The sequence below is a fragment of the Hypanus sabinus genome, chromosome 23 (genome assembly GCF_030144855.1).
Source record: "Hypanus sabinus isolate sHypSab1 chromosome 23, sHypSab1.hap1, whole genome shotgun sequence".
Lineage (NCBI taxonomy): Eukaryota > Metazoa > Chordata > Chondrichthyes > Myliobatiformes > Dasyatidae > Hypanus > Hypanus sabinus.
In genome coordinates, this window is record NC_082728.1 from 59,365,582 (window position 1) to 59,378,503 (window position 12,922).

The following is a 12,922-nucleotide window of genomic DNA, read 5'->3' on the forward strand; positions in this document are numbered from 1 at the left end:
AACAATTTCTCCCAATTCATTCTTCAAGGGGCCAACATTGTTCTTAACTATCTTCTTTCTCTTCACATAGCTAAAAAAGCTTTTGCTATCCCCTTTTATATTCCTGGCTAGACTGAGCTCATACCTGATTTTTTCTCTCCGTATTGCTTTTTTAGTTAAGATCTGCTGCTCCTTAAAACTTTCCCAATCATCTGTATTCCCACTCATCTTAGCCCTGTCATACTTCTTTTTCTTTAATGCTATACAATCTCTGACTTCCTTTGTCAACCACTGTGGCCCCTTCCCCCTCTTTGAATCCTTCCTTCTCATTGGAATGAACTGCTTTTGCATCTTTTGTATTATCCCCAAGAATATCTGCCACTGCTGATCCACTGACTTTCCTGCCAGGGCATCCGCCCATTTAACTTTGGCCAGCTCTTCCCTCATGGCTCCGTAGTCTCCTTTATTTAATTGCAACACTGACACCTCTGATCTGCCCTTATCCCTCTCAAATTGTAGATAAAAACTTATCATGTTATGATCACTACTTCCTAATGGCTCCTTTACTTCAAGATCACTTATCAATTCCTGTTCATTACACATCACCAAGTCCAAAATAGCCTCATTCCTGGTTGATAACAGGATAACTGGCCGCTGTTAGTGTCTGTGAGTGGTAGGAGACCTGATGAGAATAAAAGCTTGGGATGAATGTGGGATCAGTGTCAGTACAGAGTTGACGATCAGAGTGCAGCAAGGGACCTACTTCCTTCACGTCGGCAAAAGCACTGAATGTGAAATCGGCATCAGACTCAATAATAAGACTCTCATTTAGTTTTAAGGCAGCTTGTCAATAACTTTTCTCAGCCCAGATCCCTGCCTTCCAACCAATGCCACCTTCTCTCACTTCCCAAGCTGAGGAACAGTAAGGTGCAATCAGAACCAGCAAAGGAGAGAAAGGAAAGCATGTGATGGGTAAGATGGAGACACGAGAGACTGTGGATCCTGGAATTACATGTTGCTTCAGTTAACAGGTAGATTACCCTCCAACCATGGCAGGTCTCCCACCTCGTCATCTTGTTTTCTAAGACCCATGGCGGGATACTCACGCCAGATCCTGAAGGAAGGGTGAAAGGTCACACTGTGTAGCATGGAGAGCCAGCACAGTAGAGGCCGGTGCACTGAGTTCTACTTCCCCCTGGACATCTCCTGCCTGCAAGTTAAACAGAGAATAATCTCTCAGGAATACAAGGTTTCCATAATGTTTTCAAGGAACAGTGGAACATATAAACAGCTCACAATGTATGCCAAACTAATTATACTGGTAATTAAATGCCTAACTAAATGACTCCCTTTTGCCTACACAATGCCTATATCTCTTCATTCATGTGCTATCTAAAAGCATCCTCCCTAGAGTTAAATTCAGAGTTACCCAGTGAAGTTGAACACAGGGGAATGTCCCGGGTAAGGGACATACCGCTTTTCATGTTCCAGTTTCATTGCTTCATTGAGAAGCCATTCTTCCAGCCTCTCGGGGTCACGCACTATAATGTCCCACCACATCGCTGCTTGAAATTTATTTATTCAGGTTGATACCAGCAGATATTGCCCATCCCTCAGGGTCCTTAGAGAAGAAAGAATGCAGACACCCTCTCTCAAATTCTCTAGCTTGGAGGGCTTTGAAGCCTCAAGCCATTCAGAACAGGTTTCTGAATATTTAGGTCATCGAGGGATAGCAAAGTTAAGCTTATTGTCATTTTCACAAGTACATGTGTAAATGAAAAGCTTTATTGCAGCAGCATCACAACTACAAAGCACCAGGCACACAGCATTCAGAAGAAAAACACAAATTATACAAGAAAGAACACAACTGAAACAAGAAAAGACAAAGACCAGTGTGTGATCTCCTTGGTTATAGGGTCACAGTGCAGGAAAACGAGCAGAAGATCAGCCACAATCTTGCAGGTTCAAAGTCATATCATTCATGTCTTGTGCACCAATAGGCGCCGCTGGCCATGCCCAATGGGTGGGTGTGTGATGTGTGTGCGCACACATGATGTATGTGTGCGTGCGTCAAGTGTGTATGCAATTGTGATATGTGCATGTGTGTGTGTGCAAGTGCATGTGTTGTGTGCAATGTGTGTGAGTGTGTGTGAGAGTGTATCTGTGATGTGTGTGTGTGTCTGTGATGTGTGTGTGTGTATGTCTGTGATGTGTGTGTGTATGTCTGTGATGTGTGTGTGTGTATGTCTGTGATGTGTGTGTGTATGTCTGTGATGTGTGTGTGTCTGTGATGTGTGTGTGTGAGTGTGTGTGTGTATGTCTGTGATGTGTGTGTGTGTATGTCTGTGATGTTTGTGTGTCTGTGATGTGTGTGTGTCTGTGATGTGTGTGTGTGTCTGTGATGTGCGTATGTGTGTGTGTGTGTGTATGTCTGTGATGTGTGTGTATGTGTGTGTCTGTGATGTGTGTGTGTGTGTGTGTCTGTGATGTGTGTATGTGTGTATGTGTGTGTCTGTGATGTATGTGTGTATGTCTGTGATGTGTGTGTGTGTCTGTGATGTGTGTGTGTGTATGAGAGTGTGTGTGTGTGTGTATATGTCTGTGATGTGTGTGTGTGTGTGTGTGTGTGATGTGTGTGTGTGTCTGTGTGTGTGTGTGTGTGTGTGTAGTCATACATGTGTACGATCTGTATGGAACAATGAGATAATTTACAGAATTGATCAACATCCCATCACGTTTAACAATCAAGCCAAAGGTAAAACCTACTGAGCATGTCCCATATGTTTGGTTTTAATTTAATTTCAGATTCAAGTTCAAGTTTATTGAGTGTACATATATACAACCAAATGAAACACCATTCTTCCAGACCATGGTGCAGCCACACAACACATATCAGATACGGCACAAAAACCCTGCATCAGGATTCAGCCCAAAATGTTGACGGTTTACTCTTTTCCATAGATGCTGCCTGGCCTGCTAAGTTGCTCCAGCATTTCGTGCGTGTTGCTTGGATTTCCAACATCTGGCGATTTTCTCTTGTTTGTGACAGGTAAACAGTGAACAGCTCACTGTCCTGCTGATGAGACTCGGTGTTGGTGGGGTATTCGTTAGTCTCACAGCCTGTCTCCCAGTCTGGCAGTCCTAGTCCTGTGCCTCCTTCCTGATAACCGTTGGTCAAAGAGATTGTGCGAAGGATGGCAGGAATTCTCAACAAAGCTCTGGGTCCTGCCACTTCCAGCAAATGTCACAAATTAAGTGTGTGAGACCCAATGATCCTCTTAGCAGCTCTTACTGTCTTCTGTAGGGTATTTCTGTACCACACAGGGGTATAGGCAGTCAGGACAGTGTGCCAGTAGAAAGTGGTTCTGGGGGCCTTGCACGCCTCAGTCTCCTCAGAGGCTGTGCCTTCTTCAGCAATGCAGAGGTGTGCAGGTCCACGTTAAATCATCTGTTATATACACACCTGGGAACTGAGTGCTCCTCATTCTCCTGAATCAGAATCAGGTTTAATGTCACTAGATATTAAATATGATAACTCGACAGCAACAGTACAAGGCAATACATGATAATATAGGGAAGAGGAACTGTGAATCACAATAAATATTATATAGATAGCTAGAAATTTATATATATATACACACACATGCACGCACACACACACACACGCACACACGCACACAGATAAATAAACAAAAATCTATGTATATATTAAACAAGTAGTGCAAAAACAGAAATAAAAAAGTAGTGAGGTAGTGTTCCTGGGTTCAATGTCCATTCAGAAATCTGATGGCAGAGGGGAAGAAGCTGTTCCTGAATCGTTGAGTGTGTGCCTTCAGACTCTTTACCTCCTTCCTGATGGTAACAATGAGAAACATAGAAACATAGAAAATAGGTGCAGGAGTAGGCCATTTGGCCCTTCGAGCCTGCACCGCCATTCAGTATGATCATGGCTGATCATCCAACTCAGAACCCTGTACCTGCTTTCTCTCCATACCCCCTGATCCCTTTAGCCACAAGGGCCATATCTAACTTCCTCTTAAATATAGCCAATGAACCGGCCTCAACTGTTTCCTGTGACAGAGAATTCCACAGATTCACCACTCTCTGTGTGGATAAGTTTTTCCTCAGGAGAGTGCTTGTCCTGGATTGTGGGTCTATAAAGATGGATGCCGCCTTTTTGAGGCATCACTCCTTGAAGATGATTTGGATACTACAGAAACCAATACCCACGATGGAGCTGACTATTTTACAAATCTCTGCAATAATCTTCAATCCTGTGCAGTAGCCAGCAGCCCCCATACCAGATGATGGTGCAGCCAGTTACAACGCGCTCCATGGTACATCTGTAGAAATCTGCCAGTGTTTTAGGTGATACTTGCCCATGCTCCCCCCAACCCACGCATCTCCCCACCTGACCCACAAACCCACCCCCTCCCAACTTACACCCCCCCACCTGACCCAGACACACACCCCCTCCCAACTTATACCCCCCCACCTGACCCACACACCCACCCCCTCCCAACTTACACCCCCCCGCCTGACCCACACACACACCCCCTCCCAACTTACACCCCCCCGCCTGACCCACACACACACACCCTCCCAACTTATACCCCCCCACCTGACCCACACACCCACCCCCTCCCAACTTACACCCCCCCGCCTGACCCACACACACACCCCCTCCCAACTTACACCCCCCACCTGACCCACACACACACCCCCTCCCAACTTACACCCCCCCGCCTGACCCACACACCCACCCCCTGACCCTCATACTGCCCCCCGCCCCATAACCTCTGACCCACTTCCTCCCCTGCCTGACCCACGCACAACCCCCCTGACCCACACTCTCAAGGTTTTTAGCAGGTTGGGCAGCCTCCGTTGACTGCTCATTTCAACGGATGTTGCCCGACCTGCTGAGTTCCTCCAGCTTGTTTGTACGTGTTGATTTGACCACAGCATCTGCAGTGTACTCTGTGTTTGCTCTCAAGGTTTTTACCTGCTTTTTCAGCCGATCAAACTGTACAAACTGTTGCAGCAGGCCTCGATGAATTCGAAAGACAGGCTCCTGTCTGCTCAAGGTGGTGTCCCTCTGTGGAGAAGAACATGGTGAAAGTCCTGCTTCACTTCCTCCCCGTGTCCCTCGCCTCCCACCCCATGTGAGAACCCTGTCCCTGACCGGGCCTGTACCTGCTCGTGGATGATCTTCAGCTGGAGGTGACACTTGCCCCGATCAGGATAGGTCTCAGTACAAGGTTCCAGAGTGTACCATTTATCTTCAGAAGTGTAGGGCAGATCCTGCAGGAAAGCACAGGGTAACCGATGACGTCTCTGAGCATCGAATCAGCTCCAGACCCAGTCCCTCCTCCACCCCCACAGGCCCCAACCAGAGCTGCTCTGAGGCACACGTCTCCAACTCCAGGTGCTGGCTTATTGCTGTCCAGCATTACTGCTCCTCATTACACAGTGCACATAGAAACCACCAGGTAAACAATAACAGGATGTAGAATGAAGTACACAGCAGCAACAGAGGATGTTCAGTGTGGGTAGAGAATAAGGTGCAAGATCATAGTGAGGTTGATTGTGAGGCCAAGAGTCAAGAAAATTGTGGCCGAGATGTTGGTTTCGGGAGGTCACCGAGATCTCACTGGAAGGTACTGGGACAAATGAACACTTGATCAGCAAAGATCGATTTATCACTGCAGGCATGGGTGTAAAGCAAGGAGCCTCAGGGCTCCTACAGGAGCAACTGGAGAGGCTTCCGATTGCATTTGGGACCCAGCGGTGCTGAGCTGTGACCTCAAACGATGACGTGATCTGGACTTGTTTGTCCTTTTTTAGTTCATAGGGATGGTTCTAGGGACAGAGAGGGGAGTTAGGGAGTCAAGTTACAGTTAGGAACAGGGATGTTGGGGAGTTAGAGGTCAGGCTGGAGTCCAGAGCCCCACTCAGTGCTTTAAAAGCGAACAGCGTGGATGGGTGATGAAGGGCATCTTGAGCCCAAGCCTCCACTCCATGGTCATAGGGCAGTGGGGTGACCAGGTGACGAAGGACATCGGTGGCTGTCCCAGGTCAGTGAGTCTCGGGATTGAATGTCCATATGACAAGGGTCAGCTGAGAGTACCAAGTCCCGTTATCAACTCTAGTCCAAGGGTTAATACCAAAGATTAAAGCCAAAATGTTGATCGGCTGTATGGATGTTGAAGCCTGGGGAAGGAAGGCTTGAAGACCTGTCCTGTACTGGGGTTGGAGGACTGTCTGTGTGTGTGGGGGTGGAAGGAAGGGCTGGAATGGGCTTGTTCTGTTGATTTTGTTGTCCTGTCTTGTTCTGCCAAACACTATGGGTATTCTATGCCTGCACCGTAACATGTGGCAATACTTACAGGATACACACCCATAAGTGTGTTGGTTGCTAGCACAAACAACCCATTTCACTGTACACACGTAATAAAGAAATTCATCAGAGTCTCGGGATTAGAAATGTGGAGGAAGCTGACAGTTTGTATTACACTGATACAATCACAGCAACACACAAAGTGCTGGAGGAACTCAGCAGGTCAGGCAGCATCTATGGAGATGCATAAACAGTTGGTGATTCAGGCCAAGACCCCTCTTCGGGACTGGAAAGGACGGAAGATGATGCCAGAATAAGAGGACGTGGGGAGTGGAAGAAGGGTGCCCAGAAGGTGATAGATGAAGCCAGGTGGGTTGGAGAGAGAGGAATCTGATAGGAAAGGAGAGTGGACCATAGGAGAAAGGGGAAGAGGATGGATGCCAGGGGAAGGTGACGGGCAGCTGAGAATAGGTCAGAGCTCAGAATAGGGATTAGAAGAAGGGAGAGGGAGGGAATCTTGTTTCACCGGAAGGAGAAATCAATGTTCATGCCATTAGGCTGGGAATACCCAGACGAATATAATGTGTTGCTCCTCTGTACCTTCTCCCCAGCACCTTAAACCTGTGTCCTCTTGTGGCAGCCATTTCAGCCCTGGGAAAAGCCTCTGACTATCCACACGATCATTGCCTCTCATCATCTTATACACCTCTATCAGGTCACCTCTCAACCTCCGTCACTCCAAGGAGAAAAGGCTGAGTTCACTCAACCTATTCTCATAAGGCATGCTCCCCAATCCAGGCAACATCCTTGTAAATCTCCTCTACACCCTTTCTATGGCTTCCACATCCTTCCTGAAGTGAGGCGACCAGAACTGAGCACAGTACTCCAAGTGGGGTCTGACCAGGGTCCTATATAGCTGCAACGTTACCTCTCGGCTCCTAAATTCAATTCCACGATTGATAAAGGCCAATACACTGTATGCCTTCTTAACCACAGAGTCAATCTACACAGCTGCTTTGAGTGTCCTATGGACTCTGACCCCAAGATCCCTCTGATCCTCCACACTGCTAAGAGTCTTACCATTAATACTATATTCTGCCATCGTATTTGACCTACCAAAATGAACCACCTCACACTTATCTGGGTTGAACTCCATCTGCCACTTCTCAGTCCAGCTTGCATCCTATCGATGTCCCGCTGTAACCTCTGACAGCCCTCCACACTATCCACAACACCTCCAACCTTTGTGTCATCAGCAAAAGCTATCCCTCCACTTTCTTATCCAGGTCATTTATAAAAATCACGAAGTGTAAGGGTCCCAGAACAGATCCCTGAGGCACTCCACTGGTGATCGACCTCCATGCAGAATATGACCCATCTACAACCACTCTTTGCCTTCTGTGGGCAAGCCAGTTCTGGATCCACAAAGCAATATCCCCTTCGATCCCATGCCCCCTTACTTTCTCAATAAGCCTTGCATGGGGTTCCTTATCAAATGCCTTGCTGAAATCTATATACACCACATCTTCTGCTCTTTCTTCATCAATGTGTTTAGTTACATCCTCAAAAAATTCAATCAGGCTCATAAGGCACGACCTGCCCTTGACAAAGCCATGCTGACTATTCCTAATCATATTATACCTGTCCAAATGTTTATAAATCCTGCCTCTCAGGATCTTCTCCATCAATTTACCAACCACTGAGGTAAGACTCACTGGTCTATAATTTCCTGGGCTATCACTACTCTCCTTCTTGAATAAAGGAACAACATCCGCAACTCTCCAATCCTCCGGAACCTCTCCCGTCCCCATTGATGCTCAGCAATCTCCTCCCTCACCTCCCACAGTAGCCTGGGGTACATTTCATCTGGTTCCGGCGACTTATCCAACTTAATGCTTTCCAAAAACTCCAGCACATTCTCTTTCTTAATATCTACATGCTCAAGCTTTTCAGTCTGCTGCAAGTCATCACTACAATCACCAAGATCCTTTTCCATAGTGAATACTGAAGTAAAGTATTCATTAAGTACCTCTGCTATTTCCTCTGGTTCCATACACACTTTCCCACTGTCACATTTGATAGGTCCTATTCTTTCATGTCTCATCCTCCTGCTCTTCACATACCTGTAGAATGCGTTGGGGTTTTCCTTAATTCTGTCCGCCAAGGCCTTCTCATGGCTCCTTCTGGCTCTCCTAATTTCCTTCTTAAGCTCCTTCCTCATAGCCTTATAATCTCCTAGATCACTAACATTACCTAGCTCTCTGAACCTTTTGTAAGCTTTTCTTTTCTTCTTGATCAGATTTATTACAGCCGTTGTACACCACGGTTCCTGTACCCCACCATAACTTCCCTGTCTCATTGGAACGTACCTATACAGAACCCTACACAAATATTGCCTGAATATTTGCCACATTTCTTCCATACATTTCCCTGAGAACATTTGTTTCCAATTTAAGCTTCCAATTTCCTGCCTGACAGCCTCATAATTCCCCTTACTCCAGTTAAACACTTCTGTAACTTGTCTGTTCCTATCTCACTCCAATGCGATTGTAAAGGTGGCAGAATTATAATCACTATCTCCAAAATGCTCTCCCACTGAGAGATCTGACACCTGACCAGGTTAATTTCCCAATACCAGATCAAGTACAGCCTCTCCTCTTACCTACATACTGTGTCAAGAAACCTTCCTGAACACACCTAACAAACTCCACCCCATCTAAACTCCTCGCTCCAGGGAGAAGCCAATCAATATTTGGGAAATTAAAACCTCCAATCAAGACAACACTGTTATTATAACAACACACACAAAATGCTGGTGGAACACAGCAGGCCAAGCAGCATCTATAAGGAGAAGCACTGTCGATGTTTCCGGCCGAGACCCTTCGTCAGGACTAACTGAAAGGAAAGATAGTAAGAGATTTGAAAGTAGTGGAGAGAGGGGGAAATGCGAAATGATAGGAGAAGACCGAAGGGGGTGGGATGAAGCTGAGAGCTGGAAAGGTGATTGGTGAAAGTGATACCAAGCTGGAGAAGGGAGAGGATTATGGGACGGGAGGCCTTGGGAGAAAGAAAAGGGGAGGGGAGCACCAGAGGGAAATGGAGAACAGCCAGAGTGATGGGCAGAGAGACAGGAAAAAAACAAACAACTAAATACTGTCAGGGATGGGGTAAGAAGGGGAGGAGGGGCATTAACGGAAGTTAGAGAAGTCAATGTTCATGTCATCATGTTGGAGGCTACCCAGCCGGTATATAAGGTGTTGTTCCTCCAACCTGAGTGTGGCTTCATCTTGACAATAGAGGAGGCCATGGATAGACATATCAGAATGGGAATGGACGTGGAATTAAAATGCATGGCCACCGGGAGATCCTGCTTTCTCTGGCAGACAGAGCGTAGGTGTTCAACAAAACGGTCTCCCAGTCTGCGTCGGGTCTCACCAATATATAAAAGGCCACACCGGGAGCACCAGACGCAGTATACCACACCAACAACTCACAGGTGAAGTGTCGCCTCACCTGGAAGGACTGTCTGGTGGTGAGGGAGGAAGTGTAAGGGCTGGTGTAGCACTTGTTCTGTTTACAAGGATAAGTGCCAGGAGGGAGATCGGTGGGAAGGGATGTGGGGGGACGAATGGACGAGGGAGTCGCGTAGGGAGCGATCCCTGTGGAAAGCAGAAAGGGGGGGAGGGAAAGATGTGCTTGATAGTGGGATCCTGTTGGAGGTGGCGGAAGCTACGGAGAATTATACGTTGGACCTGGAGGCTGGTGGGCTGGTAGGTGAGGACAAGGGGAACCCTATCCTGAGTGGGGTGGCGGGCGGATGGGGTGAGGGCAGATGTGCGGGAAATGGGAGAGATGCGTTTGAGAGCAGAGTTGAGGGTGGAAGAAGGGAAGCCTCTTTGTTTAAAAAACGAAGACACCTCCTTCGTCCTGGAATGAAAAGCCTCATCCTGAGAGCAGATGCGGCGGAGACGGAGGAATTGTGAAAAGGGGATAGCCTTTTTACAAGAGACAGGGTGGGAAGAGGAATAGTCCAGGTAGCTGTGAGAGTCTGTAGGCTTAAAGTAGGTATCAGTAGATAAGTCGTCTCCAGAGATGGAGACAGAAAGATCAAGAAAGGGGAGGGAGGTGTCGGAAATGGACCAGGTTGGAATTGGATTTCTTTATTGCTAATTGCCGACGGGACATCAACCATCTCGACTTCACCGCACCCCGTTCCAATTCCAACCTCACTCCTTCCGAACACTCTGCTCTCCGCTCCCTCCGCACCAATCCCAACCTCACTATAAAACCTGCTGATAAGGGAGGAGCTGTTGTTGTCTGGCGTACTGACCTCTACCTGGCTGAGGCACAGCGACAACTCTCTGATACCTCCTCTTATTTACCCCTTGATCATGACCCCACTAAGGAGCACCAGGCCACTGTCTCCTACACCATCACCAACCTTATCAGCTCTGGGCATCTCCCATCCACTGCCACCAACCTCATAGTTCCCACACCCCGCACTTCCCGTTTCTACCTCCTACCCAAGATCCACAAACCTGCCTGTCCAGGTAGACCTATTGTCTCAGCTTGCTCCTGCCCCATCAAACTCATTTCTGCATACCTTGACACTGTCTTATCTCACCCCCCTTGTTCAATCTCTTCCCACCTATGTTCGTGACACTTCTCACGCTTTGAATTTTTTCAATGATTTTAAGTACCCTGGCCCCCACAGCCTTATTTTCACCATGGATGTCCAGTCCCTCTTTCCTCCATCCCTAACTGAGATGGTCTCAAAGCTCTTCGCTTCTTTTTGGATTCCAGACCTAACCAATTCCCCTCTACCACCACTCTCCTCCATCTAGCGGAATTAGTTCTTACTCTCAATAATTTCTCCTTTGGCTCCTCCCACTTCCTCCAAACCAAAGGTGTAGCCATGGGCACCCGTATGGGTCCCAGTTATGCCTGCCTTTTTGTTGGCTTTGTGGAACAGTCCATGTTCCAAGTCTATACGGGTATCCGTCCCCCTCTTTTCCTTCGCTACTTCGACGACTGCATTGGTGCTGCCTCCTTCACGCATGCTGAGCTCGTTGACTTCATTAACTTTGCCTCCAACTTTCACCCTGCCCTCAAATTTACCTGGTCCATTTCTGACACCTCCCTCCCCTTTCTTGATCTTTCTGTCTCCATCTCTGGAGACAGCTTATCTACTGACATCTACTATAAGCCTACAGACTCTCACAGCTACCTGGACTATTCCTCTTCCCACCCTGTCTCTTGCAAAAATGCTATCCCCTTCTCACAATTCCTCCGTCTCCACCGCATCTGCTCTCAGGATGAGGCTTTTCATTCCAGGACGAAGGAGATGTCTTCCTTTTTTAAACAAAGGGGCTTCCCTTCTTCCACCATCAACTCTGCTCTCAAACACATCTCTCCCATTTCCCGCACACCTGCCCTCACCCCATCCACCCACTGCCCCACTCGGGATAGGGTTCCCCTTGTCCTCACCTACCACATCACCAGCCTCCGGATCCGATGTATAATTCTCCGTAACTTCTGCCACCTCCAATGGGATCCCACTACCAAGAACATCTTTTCCTCACCCCCCCCCTTTCTGCTTTCCACAGGGATCGCTCCCTACGTGACTCCCTTGTCCACTCGTCCCCCCCATCCCTTCCCACCGATCTCCCTCCTGGCACTTATCCTTGTAAATGGAACAAGTGCTACACCTGCCCTTACACTTCCTCCCTCACCACCATTCAGGGCCCCAGACAGTCCTTCCAGGTGAGGCGACACTTCACCTGTGATTCGGCTGGTGTGGTATACTGCGTCCGGTGCTCCCGGTGTGGCCTTTTATATATTGGTGAGACCCGGCTCAGACTGGGAGACCTACGCTCAGTCCACCAGAGAAAGCAGGATCTCCCAGTGGCCACACATTTTAATTCCACGTCCCATTCCCATTCTGATATGTCTATCCATGGCCTCCTCTACTGTCAAGATGAAGCCACACTCAGGTTGGAGGAACAACACTATATATATCGGCTGGGGAGCCTCCAACCCTGATGGCATGAACATTGACTTCTCTAACTTCTGTTAATGCCCCATACTCCCCTTCTTACCCCATCCCTGACAATATTTAGTTGTTTGTTTTTTTCCTCTCTCTCTGCCCATCACTCTGGCTGTTCTCCATCTCCCTCTGGTGCTCCCCTCCCCCTTTCTTTCTCCCGAGGCCTCCCGTCCCATGATCCTTTCCCTTCTCCAGCTCTGTATCACTTTTACCAATCACCTTTCCAGCTCTTAGCTTCATCCCACCCCCTCTGGTCTTCTCCTATCATTTTGCATTTCCCCCTCCCTCCACTACTTTAAAATCTCTTAGTATCTCTCCTTTCAGTTAGTCCTGACGAAGGGTCTCAGCCCCAAACATCGACAGTGTTTCTCTTTATAGATGCTGCCTGGCCTGCTGTGTTCCACCAGCATTTTGTGTATGTTGTTTAAATTTCCAGCATCTGCAGATTTCATTATGTTAATTCTGTTATTATTACAGGATCTGTTTCCCCAACTGCTTCTCGATATCCCTGTTACTATTGAGCGGCCTATAAAAAACACCCAGTAAAGTTATTGACCCCT

General features: G+C 47.7%; 1 protein-coding gene across 1 annotated transcript in view; it reads right to left on the minus strand.

Moving 5' to 3' along the window:
* unc13d (unc-13 homolog D (C. elegans)) overlaps window positions 1–12,922 on the minus strand; it is a 141,121-nt gene that overhangs the window by 102,881 nt on the left and 25,318 nt on the right. Inside the window, exons 7-9 of the mRNA XM_059949030.1 lie at window positions 5,173–5,280; window positions 4,982–5,074; window positions 1,086–1,189 (exon numbers count right to left, since the gene is read on the minus strand). Of these exons, the coding sequence (XP_059805013.1) occupies window positions 1,086–1,189; window positions 4,982–5,074; window positions 5,173–5,280 (305 nt within the window). The remainder of the gene's footprint in view (window positions 1–1,085; window positions 1,190–4,981; window positions 5,075–5,172; window positions 5,281–12,922) is intronic.